Source organism: Bubalus bubalis, chromosome 14 (assembly GCF_019923935.1).
Source record: "Bubalus bubalis isolate 160015118507 breed Murrah chromosome 14, NDDB_SH_1, whole genome shotgun sequence".
In the NCBI taxonomy this organism is placed as follows: domain Eukaryota; kingdom Metazoa; phylum Chordata; class Mammalia; order Artiodactyla; family Bovidae; genus Bubalus; species Bubalus bubalis.
Window position 1 is genome coordinate 6,176,431 of NC_059170.1, and position 15,767 is coordinate 6,192,197.

General features: G+C 42.4%; 1 protein-coding gene across 1 annotated transcript; it reads left to right on the forward strand.

Annotated features, from left to right (window-relative positions):
• The first annotated feature begins 3,201 nt into the window (after window positions 1-3,201).
• Window positions 3,202-3,487, forward strand: LOC102397866 (NADH dehydrogenase [ubiquinone] 1 alpha subcomplex subunit 1-like). Its single transcript, XM_044927560.2, has one exon. The coding sequence runs from the start codon at window positions 3,264-3,266 to the stop codon at window positions 3,474-3,476; it is 213 nt and encodes a 70-aa protein (XP_044783495.2). The 5' UTR covers window positions 3,202-3,263; the 3' UTR covers window positions 3,477-3,487.
• Window positions 3,488-15,767: the final 12,280 nt, after the last annotated feature.

Genomic DNA, 15,767 nt, shown 5'->3' on the forward strand with positions numbered 1-15,767 from the left:
TCTCTGTCCCTGGGATTCTCCAGGCAAGAACACTGGAGTGGGTTGCCATTTCCTTCTCCAATGCATGAAAGTGGAAAGTGAAAGTGAAGTCACTCAGTCGTGTCTGACTCTTAGCGACCCCATGGACTGCAGCCCACCAGGCTCCTCCATCCATGGGATTTTCTGGGCAACAGTACTGGAGTGGGGTGCCATTGCCTTCTCCCAGTTGAACCATAATGCTCTATATAATCAGTGGTGAATACCATTACTTATACAGTCAAATATATATTGAGTCAAGAATTGTGATAGAACCATATTGGAAGGATGAGAAAAGGAGAAATCTGTGTTGTGGAGTGGGTTGGAATAGGACTAAGAGAACAAAATTCTCTATACCATAGTAAGCGAGCAACAGTAGAAGTCTAAATGGAAGAATCAAGAACTATCTGTACAGGCATGTCATTTAGAAATACAAAGGAAGAGACTTCCCTGGTGGTCCAGTGACTGACTCCATGCTCCTAATGTAGAGGACTGAGATTCAATCCCTGGTCAGGAAACCAAATCCTACTTGCCTCAGCTAAAAGTCCTGACCACAGCAATGAAAGATCCCAAGTGCCACAACTAAGATCCGGCCCAGCAAAATGAAAGAAAGACAGACAGACAAAAGAAGATACCGGAAGAGCTGAAAGAGTTCACAGTGAGTGGGTTGGGGTGTTGTTTCATGATAAGCTTCTTAAAACTATTTGACTCTCAAAACTATGAACATATTACATTGAGTAAGCGATTTAATTTTAAAAACTATAATAAAATATAGGGCTTCCCTTGTGGCTCAGCTGGTAAAGAATCCGCCCACAACGTGGAAGACCTGGGTTCGATCCCTGGGTTGGGAAGATCCCCTGGAGAAAGGAAAGGCTACCCACTCCAGTATTTTGGCCTGGAGAATTCCATGGACTGTGCAGTCCATGGCGTCGCAAAGAGTCGGACACAACAGAGCGACTTTCGCTTTCACTTTTGCTTTCCTTTCAAGCAATTTAATTTTAAAAACGGTAATAAAATACAAAAGCTCTCTAGAGACTACGTAATATTTGAGTATAACAAGAGCACTTGTGGGAATCCCCTGGTTAAGATTCAGAGCTTTCACTGCCTTGGGCCCGGAGTTCAATCCCTGGTCAGAGAAAAAAGATCCCAGAAGTTGAGCATCGCAGCCAAAAAGAAAAGTGCCCTTAATGAGAAATTATTTGCACGAAGCCAAAAGTTATTTTGCATGACCAGAAAGCTTTCTAGTGTTACAGAGAAAATTGCTCCCTGTAGCTTTCTGCTTGCAGGATAATGTAAAAATACATCATCTTATTTCCAAATAACCTTGAGATAAGCAGTGGATTCTCCTACAGGATCAACTTAAACTTATATCGTGAGGGATCTGTTTTCCCTACTGGATTACTTAGTAATAAATTTGAGAGATAGACAGGTCGGCTAAGCCAACAGGGGCTACCTCATTGCCCTAGAAGTAACTCATGATCACTACTTCTCACCTCACTTATCCTGGAGCCTATAACATATCCCTATAATGAAACTCAAGCAAGATTTTTTAGGACAGGGGAAGTCCAATACTAAGACTCCATGCTCCCAATGCAGAGTTCAGTCCCTGGTCAGAGAATTAGATCCCACACAGTGCAACTAAAGACCCTGCATGCAGCACAGTCAAATAAATAAATTTTTTAAAAAAGATTTTTTTGGACAAATGGGAAGAGAAAATGACCAAAAAATGAAAAAGAGAGGGACGTTCTTCATGTAACCTCTATGAGAACAGGGGTCTGTCTTGTTCATTTCAGTATTCTCAGTGTCTGGCCCATAGTTATTGCTCAGTAAATATCTAATTTTGTTTATTTATTTATTGAATAAACAAATCAACGAGTGACCCTACCTCCCCAATTTTCCCAAGGTCTAGGTGCATTGGGAGAAAGTTATATCTACCATAAATCTAGAAAAGTCAACAGGCAAGAGGCCTTAGATAAGGGTTACCTCACTGGATGTTTTGTGAAACAGCCCATTACAAATATTGGAAACGTAAAATCTACCAAGTGTGTGAGGAGATACGTGAGGATGTGGACACTAGTCTTGGTTACAATAGCAGGAAATGGCACTAACCTAAAAGTCCATCGAGGGAAGCCTGGGTAAATACAAGATGGTATCCTCATTTGATGCCTTACTCCATAGCAGTGACAATGAGCAGACTAAAGCTATGCGTATAAATATAGATGAGCCATCGAAAAATGTAACGTTGAAGGGAAAACAAGCAACTCATAGAAGAATTCAAATAGTATGATGCCATTTATATAAGATTCTTAAATATACCAAACAATATTGTTTCCCAAGCCTTCATTTGCGATGTAAGTATAAAAATGCATGCTGTTGGTGTTTAGTTGCTAAGTCGTGTCCAACTCCTTTGTGACCCCATGGACTGTCACCTGCCAGGATCCTCTGCCCATGGGATTTCCCAGGCAAGAATACTAGAGACGGTTGCCATTTCCTTCTCCAGAGGATCTTCCTGACCCAGGGATCAAACCCCCGTCTCCTGCATTGGCTGGAAGATTCATTACTGCTGAGCCACCACAGAAGCCCCAAAAATGCATGGATATAAGAAATACTAAATGTTGAATGAATGAACCTGTGCCCCCTGCTTTCAATTTTATTGATATCTGCTCTTATCTTTGTTATTTCTTTCCTTCTGCCTGCTTTGGGTTTAATTTGATCTTTTTCTATCTTAAGTAGAGACTTAAGAAAGTTTCTTAAGAGACTAGGATTGAGACTTTTATGCTGTGCTGAGATAAGCATTCAACACTACAAATTTTCCTCTCAGTTCAGTTCAGTCGCTCAGTTGTGTGCCACTCTTTGCGACCCCATGGCCTGCAGCACGCCAGGCTTCCCTGTCCATCAGCAACTCCCAGAGCCTACTCAAACTCATGTCCATCGAGTCGATGATGCCATCCAACCATCTCATCCTCTGCCGTCCCCTTCTCCTGCCATCAATATTTCCCAGAATCAGGGTCTTTTCCAATGAGTCAGTTCTTCACATCAGGTGGCCAAAGTATTGGAGTTTCAGCTTCAGCATCAGTCCTTCCAATGAATATTCGGGACTGATTTCCTTTAGGATGGACTGGTTTGATCTCCTTGGAGTCCAAGAGAATCTCAAGAGTCTTCTCCGGGAGCTTACCCGGAAGAGATCGAAGCCGGGTCACCTTTAAGGGACCTGGAAGGGAGTGTTTGGCCTCCGGAACAGCGTCGCGATGTGGTTCGAGGTTCTTCCCGGGATCGCTGTTATGGGCGTGTGCTTGTTCATCCCGGGAATGGCCACCGTGCGCATCCACAGGTTCAGTAACGGGGGCAAGGAAAAAAGGGTTGCCCATTATCCATATCAGTGGTATTTGATGGAAAGAGATAGGCGCGTCTCTGGAGTAAACCGTTCCTATGTGTCAAAGGGTTTGGAGAACATTGATTAAGGAAACGTTTTCCTGGTTGATGAAGAACAACTCAGTCATGCTCTTCTATCCCTGCTAGTAGATTATGCAGCATATTGTGTAGCATGCATTGTATTTTGTAGTGTGTAATAAAAATAAAAAAAAAAAAAGAGTCTTCTCCAACACCACAGTCAAAAGCATCAATTTCTTGGTGCTCAGCTTTCTTTATAGTCCAACTCTCACATCCATACATGACCACTGGAAAAACCATAGCTTTGACTAGACAGACCTTTGTCAGCAAAGTAATGTCTGTTTCTTAATACGCTGCCTAGGTTGGTCATAGCTTTTCTTCCAAGGAGCAAGCGTCTTTTAATTTCAGGGCTGCACTCACCATCTGCAGTGATTTTGGAGCTCAAAAAAATAAAGTCTGTCACTGTTTCCACTGTTTCCCCATCTATTTGCCATGAAGTGATGGACCAGATGCCATGATCTTAGTTTTCTGAATGCTGAGTTTTAAGTCAACTTTTTCACTCTCCTCTTTCACTTTCATCAAGAGGCTCTTTAGTTCTTCGCTTTCTGCCATAAGCGTGGTATCATCTGCATATCTGAAGTTATTGATATTTCTCCCAGCAATCTTGATTCCAGCTTGTGCTTCATCCAGCCTGGCATTTCTCATGATGTACTCTGCATATAAGTTAAATAAGCAGGGTGACAATATACAGCCTTGACGTACTCCTTTCCTGATTTGGAACCAGTCTGTTGTTCCACGTCCAGTTCTAACTTGTTTCTTGACCTGCAGACAGATTTCTCAGGAGGCAGGTCAGGTGGTCTGGTGTTCCCATCTGTTTAAGAATTTTTCCTATTTTGTTGTGATCCACACAGTCAGATAGACAGAGTACCTGAAGAATTTTCCTCTAAGTATTGCTTTAATTGCATTTCCAAATTTTTTGATGTGTTATAATTGCATTTTAATTCAGTTCAAAATACTTTTAGATTTCTCATTCCTATGAGAAACAAATTTACCAACTGGAATGAGTGTTTTTTATTTTTTCAATTTTACTTTAAAGCGAGTGTTTTTATGCAGTTGTTTTTGCATTTAACTTTACAGTTACCAGTCCAAACACCATTTTCCAATGTTATTTAGGTCAGCTGCTTTTTTATCTCACGCCATCAGTGAGATCCATTTGTTATAGTCTTCATTCCATCTTGGAATCTTTGTTGATTTTTAAACATTTCCATATGATAAAGGTCATTCTGTAATGGTTTTGGAAAATGCAGAGTCATGGATCCACCACTTCAATAGCCTGCAGACCAGTTCAATCACTGAAACACCTAGACGTTCTCTGTAGCCTGTTGGTCAACTATGTCCCCTTCCCCCAACCCCGGAAACCATTGATCTGTTTTCTGTCCCTATAATGTTGCCTTTCTCAGAACGTCATATGACCGGAAGCAAACATCTGTAGGCTCTTGGGTTTTGTTTTTCTCATCTAAAGAGATACAATCTAGTTTCATCGTGTTATTTCACACACTTGGCTCCTGTTCCTTGTTATTGCTGTGCATGGAGGGACTGCTGTTTGTCCATTCACCTATTGAAGGACATCCTGGCTTTACCCATGATTGACTGTTACGAATAAAGTTACAGTAAACATTAGTGTAAGGTTTTAATGTCTTTTCAATTCACTTGTATAAATACCTAGAACTAGGATTGCTGGGTTGCATGATAAGTACGTTTAACTTTGTAAGAAACTGCAAGCTGTCTTCCCGGTGGCTATACTGTTTTACATTCCCGTCAGCAATGAATAAGCATTCCTGTTGCTCTGCATTCTTTAATTTGGTGGTGTTGTGTGTGTAATAGTATCTCAGTGTGTGTGTGTGTTTGTGTGTGTGTGTCCTATTAGCATTTCCCTAATGACATATTTTCATGTGTTTATATGTGTTCATGTGTCTCAGTTCTTTTGACCATTTTTTTCACTTGGGTTTATTTTCTTATCATTGAGTTTTAAGAGTTCTTATGTATTCTAGATACAAACCCTTTATCAGGTATGTGACTTGCAAATACTTTCTCCATGTCTGTCTTATGTTTTCATTTTCTTTATGGTGTTTTTCATCATTCCTTTTTAAAAAAAGAAATCCCTGATTATTATTCCATTGTATAAATTTGTCGTAATTCATTTAGCCAGTCTTTGGTTGATTGACATTGATATTATTTCCAGACTCTTGCTATTAAAATCTGTATTTTCTTGAACTCATGTTGTTATTTCTAAGAACAATTTGTTTTTCATTTCCCATGAACTGTTTGATGCTATCCTTTAATTCATTTTTTAATTTTTTTTATTTTTTGGCTGTACCATGTAGCTTATGGGATCTTAGTTCCCCCATCAGGGATTGAACCCGGGCCCTCTACAGTGAACCTCAGAGTTTTAAGCACTGACCGCCAGGGAATTGTCCTATCCATTCTTATTCTGGGTTAGTGATCATTTTGTTATTCATAGAAACTCTTCTTTCCCCAGTTTTCTTCAGGTGTAGCTGACCTACAGCACTGTGTAAGTTTAGGGTATACAACGTGATGATTTGCCTCACATACATGTCATGCAGTGATGACCACAAGAGGTGAATGAGCATCCATCATTTCATATTGATACATTCAAGACATAGGAAAAAATTGTTTTTCATGTGATAAGAATCCTTAGGATGTAGTCTTTTAACAACTTTTATTTATAACATGCAACAGTGTTGATCATCTTTATCATGTTGTATATTACATCTCTAGTACTTGTTTTGGAAAAGGCAATGGCACCCCACTCCAGTACTCTTGCCTGGAAAATCCCATGGACAGAGGAGCCTGGTAGGCTGCAGTCCATGGGGTCGGGAAAAATCGGACACGACTGAGCGACTTCACTTTCACTTTTCACTTTCATGCATTGGAGAAGGAAATGGCAACCCACTCCAGTGTTCTTGCCTGGAGAATCCCAGGGACGGGGGAGCCTGGTGGGCTGCCGTCTATGGGGTCGCACAGAGTCGGACATGACTGAAGCGACTTAGCAGCAGCAGTACATATAATTATATAATTATAATTAACCAAAAGTTTGTACCTATTGATGACCTTGACCTAATTCCCCTCCCCCTATATCTTAGGTCCTCTTTACATGTTATAAAATTTGCCACACTATGCTGCAGCTTATGTGATCTCAGTTCCCCAAACAGGGATGGAATCCAAGCCCTTGGCATTGAGAATGCAGTCCTAACCACTGGACCACCAGGGAATTCCTGAAATTCGCCTTTTCTGTAATTGAGATGTAAGTCTTCCTCCGGTTTGTCATTTGCCTTTTTACCTCACATGATTATGTTTTGTATCTTCTTGAAGTCAAATACATTGATCTTTCCCCCTCAGGCTTCTCAATTTTGTGTTATACTTAAAAGGGTCTTCTCCACTTCAAGATTATAAAAGAATTCTCCCAAGGATTCTGCTGGTACGCACATGGCTTCGTTCTTTCCATTTAAATCTTTGATCCTGGGGATTTCCCTGGTGGTCCAATGGTTAAGAATTAATCCTTCCACTGTAGGGGGCATGGGTTCCATCCCTGGGCTGGGAACTAAGATCCCACATGGACAAAAACAAAACAAAAAATAAACTTCTATCCTTTCAGTGCTTTTCCAGGTATAAGATGTGAAGTATAGACTTAGTTATTAATATATTTGTTTATTTATTCAGCTGCACTGTGTCTGAGTTGTAGCACTCAAGATCTTCAGTTGCAGCATGTGGGATCCAGTTGCCTGTTGTTGTTCCGTCACTAAGTCCTGTCTCTTTGTGACCCCTTAGACTGCAGTGTACCAGGCTTCCCTATCTTCCACCATCTCCAGGAGTTTGCTCAAATTCATGTCCATTGAGTCAGTATTGCTATCTAACCATCTCATCCTCTGCCGCCTCCTCTTCCACCTGCCTTCAATCTTTCCCAGCATCAGAGTCTTTTCCAATGAGTCGGCTCATCGCATCAAATGGCCAAAGTATTGGAGCTTCAGCTTCAAGATTTGTCTTCCCAATTCAGGGTTGATTTCTTTTAGGATTGACTAGTTTGATCTCCGTGCTGTCCAAGGGACTCTCAAGAGAGTCTTCTCCAGTGCTATAATTTGAAAGAATCAATTCTTCAGCATTCAGCCCTCTTTAAAAAATTTTTTTTTAATTTTAAATTGGAAGATAATTACTTTACAATACTGGGTTTGTTTCTGCCATACATCAACATGAATCAGCCATAGTATACATACGTCTCCTCCCTCTTGAACCTCCCTCCCATCAGCTTTCCTTGTGGTTCAACTGTCACATTCAAACCGTAGCTTTGACTATATGGACCTTGGTTGGCAAAGTGGTGTCTCTGCTTTTTAGTATGCTATATAGTTCTGTCATAACTTTCCTTCTAAGGAACAGGTATCTTCTAATTTAATGTTTGCAGTCACCATCTGCAGTGATTTTGAAGAAAATAAAATCTGTCACTGCTTCCACTTTTCCCCTTCTATTTGCCATGAAGTGATGGGACCAGATGCCATGGTCTTCATTTTTTAATGTTGAATTTCAAGCCAGCTTTTTCACCCTCCTCTTTCACCCTCATCAAGAGGTTCTTTAGTTCCTCTTCTCTTTCTACCATTAGGTTGTACCATCTGCATATCTGAGGTTGTTGATATTTCTCCTGGAAATCTTGATTCCAGCTTGTGATTCATCCAGCCTGGCATTTCACATGATGTACTCTGCATATAAATTAAATAAGGAGGGTGATAATATACAGCCTTGACATACTCCTTTTCCAATTTTGAACCAGTCCCTTGTTCTATGTTCGGTTCTAATGGTTGCTTCTTGACCTGCTTATAGGAGACAGGTAAGGTGGTCTGGTATTCCCGTCTCTTTAATAATTTTCCAAAGTTTGTTGTGATCCTCACAGTCAAAGGCTTAGGGTAGTTAATGAAGCAGAAGTAGATGTTTTTTCTGGAATTCCCTTGCTTTCTGCATGATTCAGTGAATGTTGGCCATTTTATCTCTGGTTCCTCTGCCTTTCTAAACCCAGCTTGTACATCTGAAAGTTCTCAGTTCACGTACTGCTTAAGCCTAACTTGAAGGATTTTGAGCATAACCTTACTAGCATGTGAAATAAGCACAATTGTATGGGAATTTGAACATTCTTTGGCATTACCCATCTTTGGGATTGGAATGAAAACTGACCTTTTCCAGTCCTGTGGCCACTGCCGAGTTTTCCGAAGTTGCTGACATATTGAGTGCAGCACTTTAACAACATCATCTTTTAGGATTTGAAATAGCTCAGCTGGAATTCCATCACCTCCACTAACTTTGTTCATACTAATGCTTCCTAAGGCCTACTTGACTTCACAATCCAGGATGTCTGGTTCTAGGTGAATGACCACACCATTGAGGTTATCTGGGTCATTAAGACCTTTTTTGTATAGTTCTGTGTATTTTTGCCACCTCTTTTTAATCGCTTCTGCTTCTGTTAGGTCTTTATCGATCCTGTCCTTTACCCTGCCCATCCTTGCATGAGATGTTCCCTTTATATCTCCAGTTTTCTTGAAGAGATTGCTGCTCTTTCACATTCTATTGTTTTCCTCTATTTCTTTGCATTGGTCACATAAGAAGGCTTTCTTTTCTCTCCTTGCAGTTGGGCATATCTTTCCCTTTCTCCTTTGCCTTTCGTTTCTTTTTCTCAGCTATTTGTCAAGACTCCTCAGACAACACACGTCAGGTTCCCCAAGTAGGGGTCTGGGTTCTGTCTCCTCACAATGTGACCTGACCTTAGCCACCTGATCACCAGGGAAGTCCCTGAAGTATGGATTTAACTCTTTATTTTTTTCTTGAAGACGCTACATAGCAGTTTTCTCAAACCACTTATTGAATGAAATCCATCTTAACCAGTTTGAAATACCACCTTTTTTGAATATTAAATGCCTACATGAGTTTGGGTCTATCTGGGAATTTCCTTTCTCCTCCACTGATTCATGGAACTTATTAGATACTAGTACCTAATAGTCTTAATTATAATAGTAAAGGCTTTATGATACATTCACTACGTGGTCAGGCATTTTCAGAAATGTTTTCTTGTTGATTTTTCCATAGGAATTTTAGATGTGGTTCATCTAGTTCTAAAACAAAATCCTGTTTGTGTTGTTCTTGGGCTCTCATTAAATGTCTATATTATATCTCATTAACCACCCTTATGGCAGAAAGTGAAGAGGAACTAAAGAGCCTTTTGATGTAAGTGAAAGAGGAGAGTGAAAAAGTTGGCCTAAAGCTCAACATTCAGAAAACTAAGATCATGGCATCTGGTCCCATCACTTCATGGGAAATAGATGGGGAAACAGTGGAAACAGTGTCAGACTTTATTTTGGGGGGCTCCAAAATCACTGCAGATGGTGACTGCAGCCATGAAATTAAAAGACGCTTACTCCTTGGAAGGAAAGTTATGACCAACCTAGATAGCATATTCAAAAGCAGAGACATTACTTTGCCAACAAAGGTCTGTCTAGTCAAGGCTATGGTTTTTCCAGTAGTCATGTATGGATGTGAGAGTTGGACTGTGAAGAAAGCTGAGCACAGAAGAATTGATGCTTTTGAACTGTGGTGTTGGAGAAAACTCTTGAGAGTCCCTTGGACTGCAAGGAGATCCAACCAGTCCATTCTAAAGGAGATCAGTCCTGGGTGTTCTTTGGAAGGACTGCTGCTAAAGCTGAAACTCCAGTACTTTGGCCACCTCATGTGAAGAGTTGACTCATTGGAAAAGACCCTGACGCTGGGAGGGATTGGGGGCAGGAGGAGAAGGGGATGGCAGAGGATGAGATGGCTGGATGGTATCACCGACTCGATGGACATGAGTTTGAGTGAACTCCGGGAGTTGGTGATGGACAGGGAGGCCTGGAGTGCTGCAGTTCATGGGGTCACAAAGAGTTGGGCATGACTGAGCGACTGAACTGAAGTGAACTATCTGGTATCTTAATAATGTAGAGTCTTGCTAGCCATGACATAGCTTATATTTCTATTTGTTGACATTTTCCCTGTGTCAATCTATTAAATTTTTTCTTCACGTAGGTTGTGAATTTTTGTTGTAATGTTTATTCCTAGGAATTAAATAATTCTTGCTTTGGAAATGGGGTCTTTCATTATATCTTTTGTTGCATCCCTAAGATGTCTGAAATAGCCCTAGGAAATTGGTCTACCATTAATAATCACTCTGACTGGCAAGCAGTTCTCAAGCACTTTCCCCTTGCAACATGTAGTATAGGTGACCTTGACATATGCCATTCAATCCTACAGGTGTTCCTTGTTTTTTAGAGACTCCGGCAGAGAAAGAAAGGCTCTGGTTCTTTAGCAGTTGATGGAAATTTATATGTATCAGCTATTGTGTTGACAGTTAGGGATACCATGGTGACCTGAGTCCCCGCCCTCATGAAAGCTGATCACATAGTCCTAGCCAAACTGAACAAACTCAGCAAATAATTGAATAATTATAAAGATGCAAAGTTCTGCCAAGGGGCTATGAGATTGGAGCAGTGATAATTGTCAGGTGTTAACATCAATTAACACCCACACTGAAAGCTTCAATTACCTCGCAAATGCTGCTCACTCACCTGCCGTGTCTCCAGTCCTGACTTTCCTTTAAACTCCATTTCCACTTCTCCCTCAGGAGGTAGAGTCTAATCGCACTAACCCAGTCTGGACTGGCTTGTGTTTTGCTTGTAGCCAGTGAGTGCCTAGTGAGTGGGCCAATGAGTGGCTTAAAGCTCAACATTCAGAAAACTAAGATCATGGCATCCGGTCCCATCACTTCATGCTAAATAGATGGGGAAACAGTGGAGACAGTGGCTGACTCTATTTTTTGGGGCTCCAAAATCACTGCAGATGGTGATTACAGCCATAAAATTAAAAGCCGCTTACTCCTTGGAAGGAAAGTTATGACCAACCTAGACAGCATATTAAAAAACAGAGACATTATTTTGTCAACAAAGATTCATCTAGTCAAGGCTATGGTTTTTCCAGTGGTCATGTATGGATGTGAGAGTTGGACTATAAAGAAAGCTGAGTGCCGAAGAATTGATGCTTTTGAACTGTGATGTTGGAGAAGACTCTTGAGAGTCCCTTGGACTGCAAGGAGATCCACCCAGTCCATCCTAAAGGAGATCAGTCCTGGATGTTCATTGGAAGGACTGATGTTGAAGCTGAAACTCCAATACTTTGGCCACCTGATGTGAAGAGCTGACTCATTTGAAAAGACCCTGATGCTGGGAAAGATTGAGGGCAGGAGGAGAAGGGGACGATGGAGGATGAGATGGTTGGATGGTGTCACCAACTCAATGGACATGAGTTTGGGTAAACTCTGGGAGTTGGTGATGGACAGGGAGGCCTGGCGTGCTGCAGTTCATAGGGTCGAAAAGAGTCAGACACGACTGAGCAACTGAACTGAACTGAATGAGTGCTGAGGAATTGATGCTTTTGAACTATGGTGCTGGAGAACTCTTGAGAGTTCCTTGGACAGCAAGGAGATCAAACCAGTCAATCCTAAAGAAAACCAACCCTGAATATTCATTGGAAAGACTGATGCTGAAGCTGAAGCTCCTGTACTTTGGCCACCTGATGTGAAGAGCTGACTCATTGGAAAAGAGCCTGATGCTGGGAAAGATTGAAGGCAGGAGGAGAAGGCAATGACAGAAGACGAGATGGTTGGACGGCATCACTGACTCAGTGGCCAAGAGTCTGAACCAGCTCTGGGAGATGGTGAAAGACAGGGAAGCCTGGCTTGCTGCAGTCCATGGGGGTTGTAGAGAGTCGGACACGACTGAGCGACTGAACAACAACGAGTGAACTACAGCGGATGTGGCTCTGCGTGCCATCCAAGGCTCAGTCAGATGAAGAGTGTAGGTCTGCCTTGTTGTTGTTGTTCAGAGCTCTGCCTTGCTCTGTGGGATTCTCTCTCTTTAAGCCTTCAGCTGCCAAGTAAACAATTTGATCGCCCTGAGGCTGCCATGCTGTGAGGAAGCTCAAAGTAGCCCATTGAGAGATCACACGGATGGCTTTCCAGAGGCCCAGCCGGCACCCAGGCACTCTATCCCCCAGTGGTCCATTCCACACTATGCTATGCTATGCTAAGTCACTTCAGTCGTGCCCGACTCTATGTGACCCCATAGACAGCAGCCTACCAGGCTCCCCTGTCCCTGGGATTCTCCAGGCAAGAGCACTGGAGTGGGTTGCCATTTCCTTCTCCAATGCATGAAAGTGAAAAGTGAAAGTGAAGTCGCTCAATCATGTCCGACTCTTAGCGACCCCATGGACTGCAGCCTGCCAGGCTCCTCGGTCCATGGGATTTTCCAGGCAAGAGTACTGGAGTGGGGTGCCATTGCCTTCTCCGCCATTCCACACTAGAGATCCCAAATTAGAAGATCCTTGTCAAGCTCCTTCCAAATTCCAGACCCACAGATCTACTAGAGATAATAAAATGATTGCTGTTCTTTCAAGCTACTAAATTTGGGATCGGTTCGTCTGGCAGTGTAGTAACGAGACCTGGGCCACGTGTTCCAACACAGGGCTTTGCACATGCTTTCCCTCCTACTTGAAACACTTGCACTGCTTTTGCCTAGTTACCGCCTACGTGTCTCCTTGGATCTTGGTAAAGCTACAAAGCTTCTGGAGGCTTCACTCTCCAAACCTTGAAACTGGGATTTCATAATGCCCTCATAACACCAGGCATCTCTGGTACTTGTCACAGTTGTACTTAGAGATACTTTCGCTCGTCTTTTTGACAAGTCTTCAGCTCCATAGACCAGCATTCAGTCCATGCAGTTATGTAGGCCAGGCATTGTAAACTCAAACATCAAGAGGAACAGGAGAGTAACATAAATGAGAGATGCGGGGAAGGCAGGGGTTGTGGTGAAATATAAGTACTCATCTCTAGGACACAGTTGCCACTCAGCAGGCTCTGTGCAGCCAAAACTGCCTCCTTTTTAAAAATGTATTATTTATTTATCTGGCTGCACCGGGTCTTACTTGTGACACTTGGAATCTTTAGTTGCCGCATGTAGGATCTAGTTCCTCCACCAGGGATGGAACTCAGGCCCCTGTAGAGAGTGTGTGGAATCTTAGCCTACTGGACCACTAGGGAAGTCCCAAATCTGCCTCTTTAAGGAAATGACACAAACCCAGATTATTATGTGAATGTTAGAACGACAGCTTCCCTGGCGGCTCAGATGGTAAAGCATCTGCCTGCAACGCAGGAGACCCAGGCTTGATCCATGGCCACCCACTCCAGTACTCTTCCCTGGAATATTGCACGGATGGAGAAGTCTGGTAGGCTACAGTCCGTGGGGTTGCAAAGAGTCAGACAGGACTGATCGACCTCACAATGACAGCAACAAATTAAAACTAAAAACCTAGAAGAAAGAAAAGCGGAGAAAAGAAAAACAACAATCACCTGAAGATTTAATACTCCTTATTTTTTTAGAACAACTTTCAACTCTCACTTTGTATAACCAAGGAACTGTATTTAACTGAGGCACAGGTTAGCCGTGGGCTGGCTGAGGTTCAGGAGTAGGTCACTTGGATTTGTTTTTCTCTATTTATACCTAGAGACTGTCAGTCAAATTCTCTTCCAAGGGCCAGAAGACTTGACTCTTGCCTAATTATTAAAAGAAAAAAGAATATTTTTAGGAATTACTTATTTTTCTTTAGGAAGAAGGTGGAAGTGAGGAATTGTGACCATTAAGTTACACTAAATCCTGTGCATTCCTTCCCGGAATTTACATTATATGTATTTGTAATAAGGAATGGGAACTCGCAGAGCTCATGAAGGTCCTGTGAGAGGTTGATATTTATCTAAAGATCATACCTATGATTTCACGTATCGGTTAGAAAATAGAGAAATGAGCTATCAAGCTATGAAAAGATATGGCTTGATATCTTTTCAAGGAATCAAGGAGGATGGACTTCCTGGCTGTCCAGTGGTTAGAACTCTGTGCTTTCACTGCAGTGCCCCGGATTCAATCCCTGGCTAGGGAACTAAGATCTCGAAGTTACACAGCACAGCCAAAAAGAAACAAAGAGCAGTTGGTCACCTTCGCTGATCAGAGCAGCATACTTAATTCTTTACAACACTAAGGCGAGTCCTACGAGTCTTTAGATGGGGAAGCTGAGAAAGGGTGTCTTCAAACTACTAATTCTCATGACTCCTAGGTCAAACGGGAACTTGTTCCTATTTAACTAAGAGGAAAACTGAGGCCCAGCTGTATTGAGGCCCAAGGCATAAGATAACATCCAAGGATTGCGTTGGGGCTGCGGGATGGGGAAGAGAAATACCCCCTCAATATATAGAAGGAGGGAAGAAAGCTGAGACAGGAAGTCACAGGCCCATCAGCTGGGTCACCAGGGGTGACAGTAAAATGGATCAAAACGCTACCTTCTACTTTTAAACCTTTGAAGAGATTGTCTGATTGTGCAGAGACCTCAGCACTGGGTTTAGGGAAACCTTTCTGTGCTCCTTTACCCAAGTGACCTATAGGATCTAGATTGCTTGAAAGTTAGAAAGAAAAAAAAAATTAACCTTTAGCAGAGGGCTGGGCAATATCTGAATGTTGCTTAGTACTGTCTTGCTACTGCTGCTGCTAAGTCGCTTCAGTCGTGTCTGACTCTGTGTGACCCCATAGACGGCAGCCCACCAGGCTCCCCGGCCCTGGGATTCTCCAGGCAAGAACACTGGAGTGGGTTGCCATTTCCTTCTCCAATGCATGAAAGTGAAAAGTGAAAGTGAAGTCGCTCAGTCGTGTCCGACTCTTAGCGACCCCATGGACTGCAGCCTACCAGGCCCCTCCGTCCATGGGATTTTCCAGGCAAGAGTACTGCTGCTGCTAAGTCGCTTCAGTCGTGTCTGACTCTGTGTGACCCCATAGACGGCAGCCCACCAGGCTCCCCGGCCCTGGGATTCTCCAGGCAAGAACACTGGAGTGGGTTGCCATTTCCTTCTCCAATGCATGAAAGTGAAAAGTGAAAGTGAAGTTGCTCAGTCGTGTCCGACCCTCAGCGACCCCATGGACTGCAGCCTACCAGGCTCCTCCGTCCATGGGATTTTCCAGGCAGGAGTACTGGAGTGGAGTGCCATTGCCTTCTCTGTGGTACTGTCTTACGTGGGTACTAAACGGACAGTGAAGTTCCTTTGACTGTTTTTGGTGTCCTAAAATTCAGGTTTCTTGTATTTTTTTTTAAGACTACATAAAAGTGCCTTTTTATTTAGCTGATTTATTATTTTATATACAGATTATAAGTAAGGAAAATAACAAGAGAGATAAAAGTCACTT

Excerpts from the sequence above, each read along its gene's own strand:
- LOC102397866 (XM_044927560.2), top strand. The coding sequence starts at position 3,264 with ATGTGGTTCGAGGTTCTTCCCGGGATCGCTGTTATGGGCGTGTGCTTG.